Source organism: Hyperolius riggenbachi, chromosome 12 (genome assembly GCF_040937935.1).
Source record: "Hyperolius riggenbachi isolate aHypRig1 chromosome 12, aHypRig1.pri, whole genome shotgun sequence".
Taxonomy (NCBI): Eukaryota; Metazoa; Chordata; class Amphibia; order Anura; family Hyperoliidae; genus Hyperolius; species Hyperolius riggenbachi.
The window spans coordinates 60,664,012-60,686,677 of record NC_090657.1 but is presented as its reverse complement, the minus strand read 5'-3'; the positions used below and the strand labels follow the sequence as shown (position 1 = coordinate 60,686,677).

General features: G+C 44.1%; 1 protein-coding gene across 4 annotated transcripts in view; it reads left to right on the top strand.

Annotated features, from left to right (window-relative positions):
• Window positions 1–21,114, top strand: part of LOC137542517 (nicotinamide N-methyltransferase-like) — a 103,810-nt gene extending 82,696 nt beyond the window's left edge. For 3 of the 4 annotated variants that reach the window (XM_068264495.1, XM_068264494.1, XM_068264496.1), the window contains 3 exons: window positions 6,765–7,015; window positions 17,585–17,792; window positions 20,479–21,114. In XM_068264495.1, the coding sequence (XP_068120596.1) occupies window positions 6,889–7,015; window positions 17,585–17,792; window positions 20,479–20,926 (783 nt within the window). In that variant the 5' untranslated portion in view covers window positions 6,765–6,888 and the 3' untranslated portion in view covers window positions 20,927–21,114. The remainder of the gene's footprint in view (window positions 1–6,764; window positions 7,016–17,584; window positions 17,793–20,478) is intronic. The other variant, XM_068264497.1, reaches the window with a different exon arrangement.
• Window positions 21,115–22,666: the final 1,552 nt, after the last annotated feature.

The window sequence follows — 22,666 nt, the reverse complement described above, 5'->3', positions numbered from 1 at the left end:
AGGGGGAAGCCAATTAACTTATCTGTATGGTTTTGGTATGTGGGAGGAAATTGGAATGTCTGGAGGAAACCCACACAGGCATGGAGAGAATATCCAAACTCCATCCACCGGCTGGGATACGAACTGGAGGCCCAGTGCTGCAAGGTGAGACTGCTACGCAACAGTGCTGGCCAATGTGGTTGCCAGTGTGACGTGGGTGGATATGTGACGCCGCACATGCGCTTATATACGCCGGCAACCGCGTGGGACGTGTATATGAAGAGCCAGCGGCACACATGGAAAGGTAAAAGGGAGGGGGGGTGGGCATTTTACATTACAAGGCCTGATTCCTGAGAGATTTCACACTGAATCAGCCTGTGGTATATCGGCAGGCAGCAGAGCTCTCTCTGTTTAGATTCCATCAGAGAGATATCTGTCTCTTGATCGATCTGCCTATACATCTAATGATGTATAGGCACTTTTAGAGACAGTGGCGTAGCTTACAAGCTAAGGGCCCCTGGGCAATTTATACATGGACCCCCCCAGCACTTTATACATAACAATTGATACAGTGCACCAAAAGGACAACAGTGCCAGATGTGCAAGGAGGACATAGGGAGCAGCTTGTTAAGGATTATTATCAAAGCATCTATAGAAGTGATTATTACAAGCACAGGACCAATAAAGAGCTAATACTACAGTTGAGGGAGGGCTATATGGGGCCCCTCTGGCCCAAGGGCCCCAATGCGGTAGCTACCTCTGCAACCCCTATTGCTACGCCCCTGTTTATAGAGAAGTAGAAAGATACAGAAAGTAGAACAAAGCCTGGCAGTCATTGTATCTTATTGCTTCCCTTTCGATTAATGCTTTTCAGTTTTTTATGGGTTGAAAGTCTAAATTGTATCATTGTACAATACTGTGTCTACTTGGAGTAGGTAAGTCCACCACTGCCTCCCCTATTTTTAACCATTTTAGATTGTCTAAAACAGGAAGTCAAGCAAAACAGTAGGTGGTACAGACCTGTTTATAACTTCTTCTTAGAGATGTACAGAGGCGCCATAAGGATAATGGGCGTGGTTGTGGCGGCAGCCCCAGGACCGCCTAATGCCAATTGGCGTCAAGTCCTGGGGCTGCAGTGGTTATTTAACAGCTTCGTGTCTGTTTTGGGGTTGGCTGGTCCACCACCGCCTCCCAAACTTTTTAGACGTTTTTAGAGAATGTTATCCTTTTGGCGCCTCTGTACATCTCTACGATTCGAGATATCCACCCCTGGTGGAGGGGTGATACATCCTCTTTTTCTTCTATCCACAGAGAGCAACAGCTTAGTCCTGAGTGGGGACAGGCCTAAACTCCCCACCTGCCTCCACAGTGGTTGCCTTAGCGGTAACCCCGGTTTGTAAGTATAAATACTTGCGTCTCATATTATCTCCTGTTTTCCAGTACATACTACACTATATTGGGCTCTCGGTTTTCTGTTCTATAACTTCTTCTTAGTTGGTTTACTTAGTGTTGTGCACTTTTCATTATTCCTTCATTTTACATTGCACTGTACATATTTAGAATGGTGAAATTTGGTGGCTTTTTTAGCATAAACTGACAGATACAGAGTAGCGTGGACAGCTGAGTGACCACACTAAACACAAATTGGACAAAGATCTTAAAGGACACCTAAAGTGAGAGGTATATGGACGCTACCATATTTTTTTAACGGTTAAACAATGCCATTTGCCTGGAAGTCCTGCTCCAGGTCATTCAGCATCAGTGGTGTGAATCCCACACCTGAAATAAGCATGTGGCTAATCTTGACATTTTCGTCAGAAACATGTGATTGGTATGCTTGCTCGGGGTCTATGCCTAAAAACATTAGAGGCAATGGATCAGCAAGACAGCCAGGCAACTGATATTGTTTAGAATGGAAAAAATATGACAGCCTCTATATCTGTCTCACCTGAGGCAGGAGCAAATGAATTCCATTGGCTTAAAAGTGCAGATCTTTTCTAAACGAGGTAAACTACATTCAAAAAGGCCTTGAAGCCAATGTTTTACAATGTTCTTACGCTCTTGAAAGAATGTTATGAACAACAACCCATTGTCCAGGATTAACGCATCAACTACTCAATAGTGACACAAAAAGTGTCCCAAAATGAAGGTAAACTGAGTAGATAATCACTGACTTTTAGAACCATGACTATAAATAAGTAGCATTCCATAAATTCCGACAACTTCACACATACTCATGAAAATACAATAATAGAATGATTCCAGGTCACACATTTAATTTCTAACCACCATTCCCTCAGAACAAATTAAAGGATACCTGTAATCACCAGGGGAGGAAAAAGATACATACCCTCTCCCCCCCCCCCAAAAAAAAAGGGGGAACGCTCTATATCCCTCAGAACCTTCCCCAGTCCTTTCTGCAACCAGGGCAGGTTCTAGCAACACGTGGGCTCCTCGGCAAAAATTAACCCGGTGGCACACCAACAGACCTCCCCAGATCAAAAAACGGCATTTGGAGCCCTTTGTTGTATCCAAATTTCCCCCCAGGATCCCTGAGCCGGTTGCTATAACCCCCCCAATTACCTCCTAACTTGACTGTTGTTTCCTGGCCTCTGCAGAGTCTTTGGCAGAGTAGTGTCTCACCTGTTCTGGTGGACATGATCCTCTGTCAGTCTGTGGCTCCATGCACTCTCCAATTTCTTCCTTTCAGGGGCGCCTCTCCTCCATGACCCCCCACATATGATTATATAATAACATACCATGGGTCACACAGAGGATGCAGCCAGCTGTGTATGAAGACAAGAGTGCTTGGAGACACAGACTAAAAGAGGAGTGCCCCCGCCACCACAAGTGAGATACTACTCTGCGAAAGCCTCTGCAGAGGCCCCAGGGAACAGTTAAGTTGGGGGGGGGGGGGGGAGATACCTTGGGTTGGTGTATGTCTTAGTACGCTGCCGGTGGTGCAGTCCAGCCACGCATGCTTCCTCAGTCGCACTCCTGTCGGAGGCGTGCATGTACAGTATGCCACAGACCAAGGGACTTACCGGGGCAAGTTGCCATAGATTCAGACAGCACAGGAGGATGGTGAGGGACCGATTAGCCTGAAGGGGGCTGGGCTGGAGGAAGCCCCGGGTATATATATATATATATATATATATATATATATATATATATATATATATATATATATATATATATATATATATATATATATATATATATATATATATATATATATATATATATATATATATATATATATATATATATATATATATATACATATATACATATATACATATATACATATATACATATATACATATATACATATATACATATATACATATATACATATACATATATATACATATATATATATATACATATACATACATATACACACATTTCCACACTGTCCATCTTAGGCTCACTTTAATTTGTAGTCACCAACCCAAAATTTAACATTATCAAATTATTTGAGCAAAGGGAGTTTAAAAAAACATGTAGAATTGGTACAGGAGCTGACAATAGTTGCATGCCTTAGGCTATACTTAAGAGACAAAAAAACAAAAGACCGAGAGCCCAAATGGTGCGGTATTTCAAAGCAATAGAGACACAATTAATCGAAATAGATTTATACTCACAAACATGGGTTGCCCCTAGGCAACCACTCCATATGCGGGTGGGGAGAATTAGAACCTGACCCCACTCAGGTGTAAGATGTCGCTCTCTGTAGAAGAAATTAGGAAAGATCCTTGCCACCACAGGTGGACTGCATTCTGTTTAGGATAAGGACCAGAGGCGCCAAAAAGAGTAAAAACAATACTATGTTTAAAAACTTGCTTTCCTACCGAGGCGCTCTAGTTCGTTCCAGACCCCCAATCGGTAAGTTCTGTCTACTGCTTTGTCCACACTGGACACCAATGTTTGTTATGGATAGATCTAGCATTATAGTAAATTCTTGGCATCACTGTATTTTAAGCAAAGCTCTGCCCTCCCTCCCCTTTTATTTACCCGGCCACCTGCATTAAGTAATACACTATACCACCGGTTAAGGTCATTAAAAAACCACTAGAGAGTGAGCGAAAAGAGCCATTCTGATTTCACTTTGATTATTTGGACATTGGAAACAATGGCTTATATGATACATAGTTTATACATCTGCTTTTTGGAATACGTGTCTATACCGAGGTTTAAATGATTTCCAATGATCATATATTTAAGCTACAGGCTTGCACGGTGATTTACATTCTATTCTGTGGAGCTTTCACTCCTGTGTTGATTAGTTTAAGTTATTACAAGCTTTTGGGGTCATGTTTCTATGTTTTTATGTATGTTATTATTCTGTATCTTTTATAGCTTGTACTCCTGTTTGATTGCCTGAGGAAGCGGGATAATCCCGTGAAACGCGTAGCACCTGGGAGTACCAATAAATTGATGAATTTTTTGACCAAACATTGTGGTTTCCATTGGCTTTTGGTCTGTTGAAAGGGTGGTGAATACGTTTCCCCCCAAGTTTTTAAACATAGTATTGTTTTTACTCTTTTTGGCGCCTCTGGTCCTTATCCTAAACAGAATGCCTTAGGCTATGTTCGAGGCCCATTCACAGTGGTGCATTGCGGTGCAATATTATGGGGGAATCTTAATGCAGGAAGTCGCAATGGTAAGTCTATGTGATGTTCATAAAGCATGCATGTTGGGAACCAACGTACTAAGTTACTCCATAATGCATAAATTAAGTAATGAACTGTATTTTTCACTATAAACTTTACTGTATTTATGGCAGGACTTTTTAGGATGCATAAGCTGTGAAAAAAAAAAAAAAAGTGGTTTACTCACCTGGGTTTTTTCCAGCTCCTAGTAGTATATGGAGCAGATTCATTATAGTTAACGCACTGCAAAAGCGCGAGTTAAATATTCTTACTTGTGCTAGTGAAGTAGTGCGACTTAACTACCTGACGACCGCTCCAAGCCGACGGGCGTGGCCTCGGTGGCAGCCCCAGGACTGTCTAACACCAATTCTGTGCAGGTTACAGTGGCACTGACAGGCTAACAAACCTCCCTTAGCTAGAGAGCCCACGCGTGGCACATGGAGGTCCTCTCAAACCCTCCAAGCCAGACTCAGGCAGATCGGGGAGTCACACAATGAAATACATTTTTTGCAATAGCACAGGGCAGAGGGCGCCCCCTCCTCCCCCCTCTCTGAGGGAGGCCAAAACAAAGGATAGAGCCAGAGGGGAATGTCAGTGTGACAGGTCACAAGTAGAGCAGCATTCTACTTACTACTGTGTGACCAGCTGCAGACCCCGTGCAGGGGAAGAAAGCACGCAGGGACGTGACCAGGTGAACACACAGGAGCAAAATAGAGCCAGGACTCCTCCATCGGCACCGCGCTCTGCCAGGCCTGCAGTACCGCTACTAACGTCAGCTGTCATCACGCAGTGGTGACGTACTTGACGTCGGAGCGGAAGTAGAAAGCTGCAGGTCAAGACGCCCAGGAGGAGTGTGGAAAGGATGGTGATCGCGCTGGTGTACTTTTATTTCCCTGCACCGCGCGTCACCGGTTTAGCGGCTCCAGCACTGTGTCCTCCATCCTGCGCCCCCCTTCCTTCACCTACAAGTTTGCGCTCAGTGCGGTTGCACGACCCACACAATGCTAATAACGGCCATGGCTCCCGGCTCAGGTGCTCAGCACTACTGTTGACTGGTGCAGTAACTCCTGAAATATTTACCTTCCCCAGCTCCAGCGCAGTAGTGGCTTTCTGTTCAGGCGGAAATAGCCGAGCCCAATCGGGTCTACTACACAGGCGCTTGTCGCTTGTGCAGTACAGCGGACCTAATCGGGACATTTTCGCCTGAGCCCAATTGGAAAGCCACTCCTGCACCTGAGCTGGATCACAGTAGGTAAATATGGAGGGATGGAGGAGGATGAGGGAAGCCTCGTTAGGATCCAGAGGTTTCCCCCTCCTTAGGAAAGTATGCCCCAGGTGGGGTTTTTAATTACAGATTTTCTTTAACCCTCCTGGCGGTATGAAAAAAATCCGCCAGGAGGGAGCGCAGCAGTTTTTTTTTATCATATCATGTAGCGAGCCCAGGGCTCGCTACATGATAGCCGCTGCTCAGCGGCATCCCCCCGCTTCGATCTCCAATCAGGAAAGACAAATCGGCCCAGCAGGGCCGGAGAAAACCTCCTGCGCGGCTTTACCGCCAAGGAGGTTAAAGGTTCTGACACAGGAGACCAGGATTTGAACCTTGGGTCTTCCTGTTCAGTAAGCCAGCACCTATTCAATAAGGAGATCTTGGGCAAGACTCCAAAAACCACAGACAACCATAACAAATCTATGCAAGAAAGGATGCGGTTTTCAGAAGGGAAGAGGGCTCTGACCGGAGGGGCCAATATCAGTGTTTGCCATAGGTGGAATATTACCCAGATACACCCCAGGGAACATCCAACCCTTGCGTGACTTCAACGCAGTTTGTTGATAATGGGTTGCAGCCATCAGACCCTGAACAAACCCCACAGCATCATGGTACTTCCACCAGATTTGGCAGTAGGTAGTATATGTTTTTCTTGGAATGCAATGTTGTTCCACCATTCAAGTGCTTTTTGTTATGATCAAATAACTACATTTTTGTGTTATCGGTCCAAAGCACTTTGTTCCAAATCAATCTGAGATGAAATTCAATCCTGGGTTAAATTTCCTCTGTTATTTCCTTTGACAAATTTGTAGACAAATCCGTTCTACAGCCATGGAGCTAACATATTTCCGTGTCATTCATAGGTTGGTGTGGCATCATCCCTGGCAGTGTCTACACTTGGGAGACCAGTGTTGGGAAGTCCCAGAGTGATCGTCACATTACCTCTGAACGTATCTGCTCAGACGTCCACAAACTACGGTGAACATCATGTCTGGTACAGATTACTACCAGAGTTTTTTTGAGCCCAAAGAATATTTGAAATTCTACTGCTGTCTGCCTGAAAGTCAGCGACTGCTGTTCATTCTCAGACACATGGCGGAAATTTTCAATTCAGGTAATATATGCACACACCCCAACTTTTTGAGATTAGAAAGAGGGACAACTTAAGCCACACCCCTGACACAACCCTAGTCCTACATACCATAAAGATTTCATAAGAAAAATATATTATTTTATAATTCAAACCACACTGGTTCTTTCGATCCTGGTCCATTAGGCTTTATATTAACATTGAAAATAAGAAATATATCAGTTTAATGGATGGAAATAACGTTTAGAATCAATTAAACACATTTTTAGTAGAAAAATACATATACTTACATAGATCTGGACATCAGTCCTGAAAGAGGGACAAATGAGGAAGTAAGAGAGACAGGAACAGGGTTCCCAAAGAGGGACTGTCACTCCGAAAGAGGGACAGTTGGGAGCTATGACACATACTACATACACACGCACCACACAAGTCAGCTTTTCCTCGTTTGCAGTGACATTCTTAAAGAAAACCTGTAATGAAGAAAAAGTCCCCTGGGGAGTACTCACCTTGTGAGGGGGAAGCCTCTGGATCCTAACGATGCTTTCCCCATTCTTCTCTGTCCCTCCGTTGTCCATCTGCAGCCCCCCAAAGTGCGGCAATGTAAATATCTACCTCCCGAGATCCAAAGCAGGTGTACTAGCGGATCTCCCTTCGGGTTAAGGCGGAAATAGCCAAACCCGATAGATCCACTCTACTGCGCAGGTGCAAGCCCTCTTGCGCCTGCGAAGTAGAGCGGATACGATCGGGTAAGGCGGAAGGAAGGGCTGCTACTGCGCCTGCGCTGGATCCCAGCAAAGGTAAATAAATCAGCACTTAATGCTTGTCAGGCTTGTGGGAGGAGTATTGCGTACTTTAAAAAGGGGCACTGGGAAAAAAGGGCGCGGGGTTTTAAACGATAAACATGGATAACGTTTAAAAATATAATGTACTATATTTCGTTTTATAAAGTTATAAATCATTAAATAATGTGCATGAAATCGGCAATTGTGAAAACGTTAATCTTCTGTTTAAAAAAAAAAAAAAAAAAAAATTGTAAGTAACCACCCTCCATGTACCTACCCCTAACCCCTAGACCCCCGTATTGGTGCCTAAACCTAAGACCCCCCCTGGTGGTGCCTAAACCCAAGACTTCCCCCTGGTGGTGCCTAAACCCAAGACCCCCCCCTGGTGGTGCCTAAACCCAAGACCCCCCCCCTGGTTGTGCCTAAACCCAAGACCCCCCCCTGGTGGTGCCTAAACCTAAGACCCCCCCCTGGTGGTGCCTAAACCTAAGACCCCCCCCCTGGTGGTGCCTAAACCTAAGACCCCCCCCCCTGGTGGTGCCTAAACCTAAGACCCCCCTGGTGGTGCCTAAACCTAAGACCCCCCTGGTGGTGCCTAAACCTAAGACCCCTCTGGTGGTGCCTAAACCTAAGACCCCTCTGGTGGTGCCTAAACCTAAGACCCCTCTGGTGGTGCCTAAACCTAAGACCCCTCTGGTGGTGCCTAAACCTAAGACCCCTCTGGTGGTGCCTAAACCTAAGACCCCTCTGGTGGTGCCTAAACCTAAGACCCCCCTGGTGGTGCCTGAACCTAAGACGCTCCTTAGTGATCACTGTATTGTGTGTAGAATAATGTTTTAGAAACAGTAAGGGATAAAATATATTACAATTTACGTTATGCACTGATCGCTTTATTTTGTGAATAATAATGTTTTGCAAACAGTAAGGGATAACATTTAAAATAATGTTTTATTGAAATAGGAAACGTAAATCACCACAAGCAGTTATAAAACATTAACAATCTTCAGGCGCCGTTGGAAAACGTTATTCTATTATTCTCGGGCGCCCTTTTTTCCTATTCGGCGCCCAGTAAACGATATTTATTATGGGAGTGAATGGCGGGGCACCCGATTGGTCCACTAGCCTCCTGCGCCCTTTTTTTACAGTTTCCAGTATGATTACGGGAGGTTTCGGGGGAGCCAGCGCTGGACTGTCTGCAGCTACAAGGATGGGGGAAGCCTCATTCGGATCCTAAGGCCACATACACACATCAGACTATAGTCTTTTGAAAATGAAAGGTCACAGACCAATTTTACTCCCTTTCATGTAGTATGAGAGCCATACTCTACACAGTCTTTTCTATGGAGCTGAACTCCACATCAGATAAAATCTTTGCAAGATGCTGCACACACAGATGCTGTACAGACACAAAAGATCAGTATCTGCAAAAGATCTGTTCCTGCTAAAGATCCGTTCCTGCAAATTGCATTCATAGTCTATGACATCTGCAGATCATCATACACACCTTGTTTAACTGACATTCATCTGCAGATCAGACAATCATCTGCAGATCTGAAAATCCATCCTGGTGGATCTGATCTGCAGATGAATGTCCGTTAAAACAAAGTGTGTACGAGATCTGCAGATATCATAGACTATGAATGCATTTTGCAGGAACGGATCTTTGGCAGGAACAGATCTTTTGCAGATACTGATCTTTTGTGTCTGTACAGCATCTGTGTGTGCAGCATCTTGCAAAGATTTTTTTCTGATGGGGAGTTCAGCTCCATAGAAAAGACTGTGTAGAGTATGGCTCTTATACTACAGGAAGGGTGGTAAGATTGGTCTGTGATCTTTCATTTTCCAAAGACTATGGTCTGATGTGTGTATGAGCCTTAAGGCTTCCCCCCCCCCCCCCATGAGGTAAGTACCCCCCAGGGAATTTTTTTTTTTGTTACAGGGTCTCTTTGTTGGCATACTCCAAGCAATGTTTTTCCTCTGAAACATTAACCACTTAAACCCTCGTGGTACGAATTTCTCCGTCCCTTTTTCCCCCCTAAAAAAACAGTGACGGAGAAATCCGTACCTTCCGCGCTACCGCCGCTGTCCGCGCTCCCGCCGCTCGTGCGCACCCGCCGCTCGTGCACGCCGCCGCCTGCTCGCACGGAGATCAATGAACGGGAAAATCCATTCCCGTTCGTTGATCTAAGCCCCCGCAATGATCGCGCTGCTTATATTAGAAACAGCGAGATCATTGTGATTTGGCCAGCCTCCTACTGCTTCCTGTAAGCGTCCGGAAGGACGCTTACAGGTCGCATGTAAACAAACACACTGTGGCCATCTTGTGGCCAAACAGTAAACTACACCCTAAAAGCATTTTACATAAACAAACATTACATTTACACAATAAATTAACTCATTACCTCCCACACTCCCCAATTTTTTTATTTTTTTTGTAATTAAAAAAAAAAAATATACAATAAAAAAAACAAAAACATAAATAGTTACCTTAGGGACTGAACTTTGTAAATATTTATGTCAAGAGGGTATAACACTGTTACTTTATAAACGATGGGCTTGTAATTAGGGATGGATGCAAAACTGAAAAAAATGCACCTTTATTTCCAAATAAAATATTGTCGCCAAACATTGTGATAGGGACATAATTTAAATGGTTTTATAACCGGGACAAATGGTTAAATACAATTCATGGGTTTTAATTACAGTAGCATGCTTTATTTAAAAACTATAATGGCCGAAAACTGAAAAGTAATTTTTTCCCACATTTTTCCTATTTTCCCATTAAAACACATTTAGAATAAAATAATTCTTGGCATAATGTCCCACCTAAAGAAAGCCTAATTAGTGGCGAAAAAAACAAGATATAGTTCATTTCATTGGGATAAGTAATAATAAAGTTAAAGACGAATTAATGGAAGGAGCGCTGAAAGGTGAAAATTGCTCTGGTGTTCAAGGGGTAAAACCCCTCAGTGGTGAAGTGGTTAAACATGGAAGGGGGAAAAAATAAAAATAAAAAAATATGAAACATTATAAGGGCTTGTTCACACTAGAGATGTTTTCTGCCTTTTTTTAAGCGCAGGCAATTCTTAAAATTGCCCACAAAACGCTTGTGCAATGAATCTCTAGGAGAACGTTCTTATCAATGCAGTTTGTGAGCTGTGCGTGCAGCAAAGCGGTGCCTGGACCATTTTTGGGGCGATTTTGCATCAATGGAAGGTATTGGAAAAACGCAAATGCTCACAAAATTTCTGTGCAGAAATTGCGTTCATCGTTTTTAAGAATAAATACATTGGGTATCATTCATAAAAAAAAAAAAAAATAAAATAAAAAATAAAAAAAAAAAAGCTGTCGGTAAGAAGAATCAATGCAGGAAAACACCGCTGCCGGTATTTTAACTATTTGACATTCCTGGACGTGAAACTCACGTCCAGGAAGCCATGTGCGCTCCTGCGCGTCCACGCGGCCGATCGCGCGCGTGCACGCGCGCTCCCGGCCGGCGGTTTGTTAGCCAGTGAATCAGTGAATCGGGCAACGGTGCCCGATCACTGATTCCTCTCCCCCGCAGAAAAAGCGACAGCTTCTCTCGGAAGCTACGCTTTTTCTGCTTCCTACGTCGCTCTAAGCGTACGTGGTACGCTTAGAGTGACGTCACAGTAAACAACTCATGGCTGCCATCTTGTGGCCAAAAAGTAAACTACATCTAAATGTTAAATAAAAATAAAAATACACATATATTTCCAAAAAATAATACAATTTCAATCCCACCCTCCCAAAAATGCCCACATAAAATGTTTAATTAAAAAAAACAAAAAAAACATTGCAATAAAAAAAAAAAAAAAAAAACACAAATATTTACCTAAGGGTCTAAACTTTTTAAATATCTATGTAAAGATGAAATATTTCTTTTTTTTTCTAATTATAAGCTTGTAAATAGTGATGAATGCAAAACGGAAAAAATGCACTTTTATTTCCAAATAAAATATTGTCGCCATACATTGTGATAGGGACATAATTTAAATGGTGTAATAACCGGGACAAATGGGCATATACAATACGTGGGTTTTAATTATGGAGGCATGTATTATTTTAAAACTATAATTGCCGAAAAGTGAGAAATAATGATTTGTTTCCGGTTTTTTCTTATTCTTCCTTTTAAAATGCATTTACAGTAAAGTGGCTCTTAGTAAAATGTACCCCCCAAAGAAAGCCTAATTGGTGGCGGAAAAAACAAGATATAGATCAGTTCATTGTGATAAGTAGTAATAAAGTTATAGGCTAATGAATGGGAGGTGAACATTGTTCGGATGCATGAAGCGAAAAACGACTGAATGCGAACTGGTTAATGTTCTGAGTGGACATTCATAAAACAAAAAAACAAAAACAAAAAAAAGTGTTCAGGTGAGATAGCAGTGCGGAGATTCCCCGAACTAGGCTGGCGGTAGGCAAGCGGTAGGCTTGCGGAGACACAGGAAGCTGCCGAGTTGATACATTTCTCTGTGTTCCGCTCTACTGCAGCTGCCTGGGAGGTCTGTGTCTCCATTAACTTTACATTGTTATCGCCACATCAGAGGGAGCAGTATTTCCCGTCCTCATACCGCTTGCGGTAATCTTTATGAATTACCATTTTGTTACATTTTTTACGAAAATCCCCGCACAAGGCGGTGATTTATCGCTCTGCTCGGTAGTGTCAGCTTTTCATGCAGAAAGAGGCTTTATGAATGCCGAACTTGCTAAGTGTTCGGTAAAGTCAGCTATGAATGATAGCCATTGTATTTATTATTTTCCGGGTCAAAGAGTCCACTTCTTGACTTATGTCAGGGAGTGAATATTAAAAAAAAAAAAAAAAAAAAAAAAAAAAAAAAAAAGAGGAGGAGCCACACGGGAACACTAATGCAAGCAGAACGCTATGTGAACAAGGCATCAGATTGCGCTGATATCTATTAAATGCATAGTTGAAGATAACTGATATCATTGCAGGCTACAGGACAAATGGCCAGGTACACTGTACTCCTAATGATGTAATTAAGGGCAAATGAAGGAGAGAAAGTTCTCTGCTTCCCCCCTTGATACAGCAGAAACTTTTCTACCTTGTTCACACAATGGGCTTGATTCACTAAGACAAATAGCACGCCTTATCAAAGTTAACATACCTTATCAGAGTAGCATAGAGAGCGCTATAAACCTGCAGGGGCTCAGGGCAGGGCGAGTGGAACTCTCCTCATTGCCATAACTTCGTAGCGCTTGCTATGCTACTCTGATAAGGCGTGTTAACTTTGATAAGGCATTGTGACATTCAGGGGAATCTGGGATTATCTTTACTCAGTTTAGGCAGCTTCACAGTTTAAAACAAAAGCTTTGTTTATTTCAAACAAGAGTCTGGCATCCGCCAAAAGTCAAACAGAAAAACAAAATGAAGCTTCATTCAGCAAACCAAAATGATGCAGTTCACTTCGCAAGTCAAATAATAGTCCAGCTTGTCTTCAGCAACCAAACTTTAAAGTCTTTGCAAAATACAGTCCACTTACTGACACACCTCAGGGTCTTTCTTTAGCAGGGCTGCCTTCCCTGCAGCTCTGGGAAGTCCAGCCAGGAGCTTTGCACACAGCCTGACACAGCTCGTCTCCCCAGCTCAGTAACACACCTGCTCAGGAAATCACTTCCTCTTCCTTTCCCAGAGCTCAGTCAAAATAAAGCCCCACCTGCAGGTGAGGTTAACCTCTTGTGTGTCAGTCAGAATTTTAGCTGAGGCTATTCCCAGACATTCCCTGGGGTGGAATGGAAGAGCCCGCCCAACCTTTCCCTTCCATTCCAGAGTCCGGGCTCTAAGCAACTAAAGGAAGCACAACCCTAAGGTTGCAAACTATCCCGAACTCCTTCCTCAGCTGTCTGTCTAGACTCTAGGGGGAGCCAGAGTCAAAAATTGGAGAAATATATCTCCCATCCAGGACCCATCCCTGTAGTCCTGTACAGCGTGTTAACTTCGATAAGGCGTGCTAATTATCTTAGTGAATCAAGCCCAATATATGCACTTCCACCACAATCTGACAATTCTAACCTCCAAAGACAAGCTTATCAATTAGCAGATGAATGAACAAAGTGTAAGGGCTGGGGCACACCAAGCGGCTTTTTGAGCGTTTTAGCAGCTTTGCGGCTGCGGATACGCTTGGGTAATGTATTTCAATGGGGGTGTGCACACCACAGCGGTAGGCGTTTTGCAGAAACGAATCCTCCCGGGGTGAGGCATTTTTTGGATTGTGGATGCGTTTCTGCCTCAATGTTAAGTATAAGAAAAACGCAAACCGCTCTGAAAAATACAGATCAGAGCGGTTTGCCAGGCGGTTTTGCTACAGAAGCTGTTCAGTAACAGCTTTACTGTAACAATATATGAAATATGCTACACTGAAATCCGCAGCAGCAATCCGCAAAACGCTACCAAAACGCCTCATAAAAATAAAAAAAGCGGATCTGCTAGCGGGTTTTGGTGTGCACCGGGCCTAAAGCATGAGTTTTAACCCTTGAAAACCAGTCAGATGGTTTTAGCTATTAATTTTTTTTTTGTTAACATTTAAAGCTTTATTGAAAAGATGTTTCACAACAAAACGGATATTAGGCAATATGTAACATCTGAGACAGATCAATTGTACAATCATCATGCTTATAACATCAAATATATCTAATGGTTTACAGCATATGGTAATCAAGTAAAAACAATATTTATCACTTTATTTTAGCTTAATAAGTAAAGTTGAATTAAACCAGTATCTTATAAGGAACAGGGCCGGTTTAAGCAACAATGGGGCCCCAGGGCAAAATAATCCTGCCCCCCCCCCCCCCCAACAGATACCCCGGAGCAAAAATTGGCATTAAGGGACCTTTTTTGCAGCTGGTATAGTCAGGGTTTGAAGCCCCAATCGGTCGGAGCTCCACATTCTGGCTACCCCAGCCTGCATGGTAGACAAGGGGCTAAAAAGTTTCAGGAGGGGGGACTGTACATAATTTAAAAAAAAAAAATTCCCACACTCTAAACATAAAAAAAAAATTGGGAAAATAGGAAAAAAATGCCAGGGATCTTCATACAGCCATATTGCGGCTGTATAGCGATCCCTGGCCAAAGCGCTGCGGCTGCGTATGGACCCCCAGGCAACCCGTCAGGAAATTTATTGCTCTTTCTTTTGATACATGTGAAATTACACTACCGTTAGGTACTAAAAGTAACATTTACCGCATTTATTCCCAATGATCTCCTTAACATATCCTGCAAATTTAGGGTTTCTAGAATCTAAGGTGGATTTGCTATTAACCATTAAAGTCGGCTGGTTTTTAAATGTGTTTTTTTTCCTTTAAAACTTTAAAATCGATTTTCTCAAAAACTATAAGGTCGATTTGAATTTTTTTTTCCTCTTGTAGCCACTGGGCCCTGATAAGGAAGAGTTGAGAAGTGTGGAGAAAGAGTGAGAGAAAGAGAAATGTAGATAAAAAAGTCAGTATGTAGGGAGAGGGGAAAAGGGAAGGGGGGGGGGGGGTTTAGCTATTAATTTTAGGTTGTGTTTTATACTTTAGACTATAGATAGAGATGGAATTTGAGTATAATACATGTTTAATCCACTCAAAACATTGCAATGTACACAACACCAATATGAGACCAGGCTGCAGAAGGTGAAGTAAAATCTCTGTGGGACATTACGAAATCTTCTCCATGGGATCGGACCAGAATGGCTAGCCTTCACTTCCCATATGTATCACTCATACGCGGTAGCAGGATGGCTTTCTCGGTGGGCTGTTACGTAAACGCTAGAAGATGAGAAGAGCATAGCACTGCATATCGGCCACCCCCATCTCCCACTGCAGGACAAAGGGAGGAGCCAGAGGAAATAATGACTAGGAATGGTCAGTGATTTGCAAATAATTTCCAGTTGATGCAGCATTATGCACAGGGGCGTAGCAATAGGGGTTGCAGAGGTTGCAATTGCATTGGGGCCTTTGGGTCAGAGGGGTCCTGAAGGGCCCTCCCTCAACTACAGTATTAGCTCTCTATTGGTCATGTGCTCATAATAATCACTTCTATAGATGCTTTGAATAGTGGTAATTATTAACAAACTGCTCCCCATCCCCTTCTTGCACCTCTGACACTGTAGTTGCCATTGGCAGGTTTTGGTGCACCGTATCAATTGTTATGTATAGAGTGCTTGGGGGGCCCCAATGTAAAACTTGCATCGGGGCCCACAGCTCCTTAGCTACGCCACTGAGTGGGAACAAGAGGAAACAAAATCTTTCAAAAAGACTTTGTAGTTTTTTGAGAAAATCAATGTTAAAGTCAGTGGAAAAAATCCACCTACCGCACTTGCATTACTGATTTCCGAATTCCGATGCGGAAATGCAGTTTTCGCTCTGAAATTATCTGAACGAGCATCCCTAGTAGCCAGAAAGTGTCCCCCACCTCCCCTAGTATAGCTAGCCAGAGAGGTCCACAAAGTATAGGTAGGCAGAGAGTCACCATTTTTATGTGTAGCCAGGCAGTGCCCCTCCTGTTTAGGTAGCCAGAAAGTGTCCCCCCTCTCCATTAAAGGTAGCCAGAACTGCCCCCCCCCCTCCCCATGCAGATAGCTAGAGTGTGCTCCCCCCTCGCTCGGTATAGCTAGCCAGTGGGTGCTCCCCCTTCAGTTTAGATCCCCTAGAGCCCCCCCAATCCTTATGCAGAGCCGCAGCAGAACAGACGGTACTCACCTTCCCAGCAACTTCCTGCTAGTCTTCCTCCTGTCCTCTGGGGGGCACTCTATCTCTATGCTGCCGTCTTGTGAAAGAAGGCAATCTAGAGAAGGGTGGCCTCGGAGGACACAGAGAAGACAGGCTGCTCCCACTGGATCCCGTCAAGGTGAGTGATTGAGAGCTCTGCTGTGATCGCTGCACATGGCCCTCCTGGCCGTATCCATGATTGTAGCTCGGGGTTACCGCTAGTTGTTGTGAAAAGTAACCCTGAGCTGGATTTTCCATAAGGCACTGTAGGCACATACCTAGGGGCACTTGATGTTGGGCACATACCTAGGGGCACTTGATGTTGGGAAGGCAGCTCACTCTCTTCCCCCAGGGCATCCCTCCCTCCTTCTCTATACAGAATCCAGAGCAGAGCATAAATGAGATTACTCACCCAGCTCTCTGCATTCCACTGACGAGATCTCCTTTCAGCCAGGGGCATCTCTAGCTACCTAATACTTGGAGGCACCTCAAGCTACTTAATATTGAAGGTACTTCTTGTTACCTAATGCTAAGGGGCACCTGTGGCTACCTATGCCGGGCTGGGGAAGTAGGGGGGAGGTGAAAGCTGGGCCAGTCAGCACACTTGCAGTGCAGTTTGGAGAGAGTTTGTGGGTTCGTGATGGGCGAAGTCTAGGGTGCCAGAACATATGTGTCTATAGCAGTGATGGCTAACCTTGGCACTCCAGCTGTGACAAAACTACAAATCCCATCATGCATCTGCCTCGCCGAGTTATGCTTAGAGCTGTCTGAGTATTGCAATGCCTCATGGGTCTTGTAGTTCCACCACAACTGGAGTGCCAAGGTTAGCCATCACTGGTCTATAGGCTCCTGTGATGTAAATCCAGGCCTGCCCTGAGCTATACTCGGGAATACAGCCAAGGAGGTTAAGTTATCTTCAAGCTTTATTTTACCGGTCTACATGTGACCCTGATAAAAAGGACTGCCATAAATAAGTACAAAGGACTTTCTGGAGGCTCTGATATATTTGTACTTATTGAAGTTTAGCGCTAAATCTAATGAATAATCACTGTAAATGTCCTTTATTTGTATGCAGGCAAAGTTCAAGGTGAAACTCTGATCGACATTGGCTCTGGCCCAGCCATCCATCCACTCCTGTCTGCCTGTGAGGCCTTCACGGACATCATATGCACGGATCTCACTGACAGGAATCGGGAGGAGTTGGAAGCATGGCTGACCAATCAGCCGGAAGCATTTGACTGGAGTACTGTGGTAAAGCATGTGTGCCAGTTGGAAGGGGACAGGTAGGTGGTCTGACACTGCAGGAATAATGTTAAATTTTTAGGTTTTGTTAATTTTTATAAGATGTTCTAGAAGAACAAGAAAAGCGATTACCAACCATAGTTAACAATTATCCTGCTTTTGGAAATACAGTGTATTGCGGTATTGATTACTTGCAACACTGAATTGTGATATTCTGAGTGAGGAATTTTTAAATTACAACTGTAGTGAGAGGGGTATGGAGGCTGCCATATTTATTTCCTGTTGGACAATACCAGTTGCCTGCAGTCATGTCTGAATAACACCAGAAAAAATGAATGTCAGATACACCTGATCTTCTGCATGCTTGTCTATGGCTAAAAGTATTAGAGGCAGAGGATCCACAGGATAGCCAGGCAACTGGTGTTGCTTAACCAGTTGCTGACTGCTCCACGCCAATTGGCATGAGCAGTGCGGCAGCCCCGGGACCGCTGCACACCGATTGGCGTGAACGGCTGTTTATAGGGCTAGCAGGAGATCGCGCCCAGGCTGCGCCTTCAGTCTCCAAGCGGCGATCACCCTAGCGGGGGTAGGGAGGGTTTAGGGGGGAAAAAAAATTATTTTAAAATAATTAATATAAATATTTGTGGAAAAAAAAAACATTGTGCGGGGAATCAGACTCCACCAACAGGAAGCTCTGTTTGTGGGGGGGAAAAGGAGGGTGGAATCACTCGTGTGCTGTGTTGCGCGGCCCTGCAGCTTGGCCTTAAAGCTGCAGTGGCCATTTTAACAAAAAAATGTCCTGGTCACTAGGGGGGTTTAACACTGCGTTCCTCAAGTGGTTAAAGAGAACCCGAGGTGGCTTTGTATAACGTTAGTGGGGCACAGAGGCTGGTTGGGCACACTAACACCAGCCTCTGTTGCCCCATCGTGTGTGTCAAAGACCCCCCTGCTCGCCGCTATACCCCCGCAATGCTGGCGACACGCAGCGTGTCGCCAGCACAATGTTTACCCTAGCGCTGTCTGTCAGCGCCGCTCCGCCGCCTCCTCCGCATCGCCGCTACCCGCCCTCGTCCCTTCCCTCACGCTGATTGGAGGGAAGGGACGAGGGCGGGTAGCGGCGATGCGGAGGAGGCGGGGGAGCGGCGCTGACAGACAGCGCTAGGGTAAACATTGTGCTGGCGACGCGCTGCGTGTCGCCAGCACTGCGGGGAGGATAGCGGCGAGCAGGGGGGTCTTTGACACACACAATGGGGCAACAGAGGCTGGTGTTAGTGTGCCCAACCAGCCTCTGTGCCCCACTAACGTTATACAAAGCCACCTCGGGTTCTCTTTAAAGGTAAATAAATATGGCAGCCTCCATATCCCTCTTGTTGCAGTTGTTCTTTAAGGAGAAACCGTGACCAAGAATTGAACTTCATCCCAATCAGTAGCTGATACTCTGTTTCCCAAGATAAATCTTGTTCTTTTTTACAAACGGATCATCAGGGGGCTCTGTATGGCTGATATTGTGGTGAAACCCCTCCCACAGTGGGATGTCCATGGTCCTGACAGTTTCCTGTCTGTGAACCTCATTCCATTGTGGGAAATAACAGCTGTTTACAGCTGGGTCCAACTGCCAAAAAAACAATCAGCATCTCCTTCTACTGATATCACCTGCCAGCAGTAAAAATGTCACCATGCGGTAAATGTCAAAATGTAAATAAGGGAGTGGAAAGATTTTACAATGGGAAAACACTGGCTAAATCATTTATACATAATTATTGTAAAAATAAAGCATTTTTTTTATTACATTATTTTCACTGGAGTTAATCTTTAAGGAAGGTATGGTCAAAAACTAAAGAATAAAATAAGAAGCTTTTGTATACACCTAATTTTAACAGTAACTTTACCCAAAAAGACCCAAAATCCTAACTTGCTGTTCGGCCTTCCCACCCTTCAGCTCTATTGATACTTTAATGCATCTATTTATGCCGACATGCCATTGCTCTGCACGTTCTTCTCCTTATTGCTAAAACAGCTTAGGGTTCTTCAGTACAGGAAAACCTGGTCTCTTCTCCCTCCTCACCAGCTTGACTGAAGAGACTTGGTTAAAGAGAAGTCTCCTAAAGTTGCTTGAAGCATTGCACTTACTTGATTGAAAAGCCACAACTTCACAGTCTTTTAAAACTCTGTACCAAGCTGACATAATCATGCCATAATCCTGTGTTTTTCTATTACCCATACAGTTACTATAGCTGCTTTTGTGCACAAGTTTTATTGTCTGTTTACAAATTACAAGTTCCCAAACCACAGTTTATCTGCTCTGAAAGCTGCTATTGAATTTCATTGCATAGCTGTTGTATTTATATATTAAAATCTATCTAGTGATCACTTCTCAGCTCTCCCCTGGTTCTCAGCTCAGTACAGCTCAGCTTCGGCAGTTTGCTACTGTTTACTGGATGTATCTGACAAAAGAATGCAAAAAAAAAAAGATAATGTTATCATTAATGTTATGCGGCCAGAAGCTACCCATTGAAGCAAGGAGCTTTCCTCTGAAGAACAAAGTGCTGTATTTAACTGTTTGAATGATGTTCTGCTGCAACTTTTTTTTTGTGGTAGCAGGTTTTAAGCTGTAAATAATCTTTTAGAACAAAGAGGAATTGCTGAGTTTCATACCGCTTTAAGAATGTTGGATTGTGCTTTAGTATATTTTTATCTGACTCGCTTTTCCCATGATTTCTTTTCCAGAATAACATGGGGAGAAAAAGAAGATCGTCTGAGAAAGGCCATCAAGCAGGTCCTGAAGTGTGATGTTATGGAAAGTAATCCCACCGATCCGGTGGTGCTTCCACAGGCTGACTGCATTCTCAGCTGCCTATGCCTGGAATCTGCCTGCAAAGACCACGAGGCTTACACCGCTGCTCTTAATAATATGACAACCTTGCTAAAGCCGGGAGGGCATCTGGTGATGGCGGGGGTGCTGGGAGGCAAATGCTATATGGTGGGGGAAGTGAAGTTCTTGGGTCTCAGTCTATCGGAGGCTTTCATTAGGGAGTCGCTGAGCGGGGCTGGATACATCACTGAGAAATTTGAAAGTTCTGGAGAGAGTAGAGAACGCTGGGAAAAAACCTCAGAGTTTTCCTCTTACTATGTGTTTGTTGCTAGGAAAAATGCTTACACTGAAGGGAAGATATAATAGCCAACATGCTTATAAACATACATTAGCATAAGCATCTTGAAGGTTAATTGAACTTACAAAACCTTAGTACTGTTATTTTTCTATACCACTCCCCTTGAAAGAATTCTGCGTAAAGTAAACCTGAAGTCAAAATAAACTTATGAGATAATGAATTGTATGTGTAGTACGGATAATAAATAGAACCTTAGTAGCAAAGAAAATGGTCTCATATTTTTTATTTTCAATTATATACCTTTATTTATAACATTGCACCAGACTGTCACAGTTGCAGTTTAGAAACCACACTCTGACTTTTAGGCTGTAAAACAAAGCAGAAGTAATGAACCTTTGAACTGTCCTGCAGTACAACCTTATGTCATGCTGTCTCTGACTGTTTCCTGAGTGGTCTTCAGAAAATTATTCAAAACTAACGGACCCGCTGCGTAGCATACGCCGCATAAGAGGGTAGCGCGCAGGAAGGGGGTATTGGTCACAGCGGCGGGGAGGGTGGTCGGGCCCTCCCTCCCTCACTTGGGTCCCCATCTGCACTCCCCCTCCAGCTTCAGCGGCAGGGAGGGGGGTCGGACCCCCCTCCCTCACCTGAATCTCCCATCTGCGCTGGGATGGTATTGCAGAAAGTGACGACAGTCACATGCTAGAACGCGGAAGAGGTGAGTCATCCCCGCCCACTGCCTTTTACTAATAGTGGCGGCTGCTGCTGAACTTAAGCTAGAGGGGAGCGCAGATGGGGGACCCAGGTGAGGGAGGGGGGGTCCGACCCCCCTTCCCGCCATTGTGCCCAATACCCCCTTCCTGCCCAAAAGATGAATGAGCTCTTTCCACGAGTCAGACACTCCAACTCGAGCCAACTCATCCTTTAGCAGATCAGAAATACCAAGACGAAACTAGAACCTGAGAGCAGAGTCATTCCAGGTGGTATCACTGGCCCATCTACGGAATTCTGTGACATACTCCTCCACCGGTCTTTTGCCTTGCTTGAGGGATTAGAGAGCTGATTCTGCAGTAGCCGCTTGACCAGGATCATCATACACCTCAGCCATAGCTTCAAAAAGAGTGGTAGTAATGTTAAGAGATGGATGTCTTTGCTCTAACAAATGGAGAGCCCAGGCTTGAGGTTCGCCCTGCAGTAGTGAAATAATAACCCCCACTCTAATCTCTTCTTGAGCATACGTTCTAGGCATCAGAGTGAAGTGGAGATAACAGGCACTGCGAAACAATCTGAACTTGCTCTGGTCTCCAGAGAATCGTCCAGGAAGAGGAAGTTTTGGTTCAGGTGCAGAAACAGTCTCGACCGGAAGAACTGGAACTGGAACCGGGGCTGGTGGTGCCGGTTCTGGAGCTGAAGCTGGAGCAGAAGCAGGTGCGGCAGGAGGATTTGATAATTTCTTTCCAGCGTTTTGGGCCTGTAAGAAACTATATGTTTCTCTCGACGACAACACACCTTTATTCCGGCACCAGCAACTCATTAGTGAGAGCTGCAAACACGACTCTCATCACAGCAAACAGCATAGGAGATAGAACTTCTTTCGGCGGCTTCCAAGTTCCAAAGTGTTTATTTAGTAAACAGATATACAGATACAGTTTGTTACATCTTAGCAAAGCAGATTCTTATGTAGTAAATACATTGCGTTACAGCTTCTTGATTACCTTCCTAATGAAGGGTATCAGGTTATCTTCTTTCTATACTAAGTTACGTCTAAACTAAGTATATACAGCGTACAAGATATAGCAAACAAG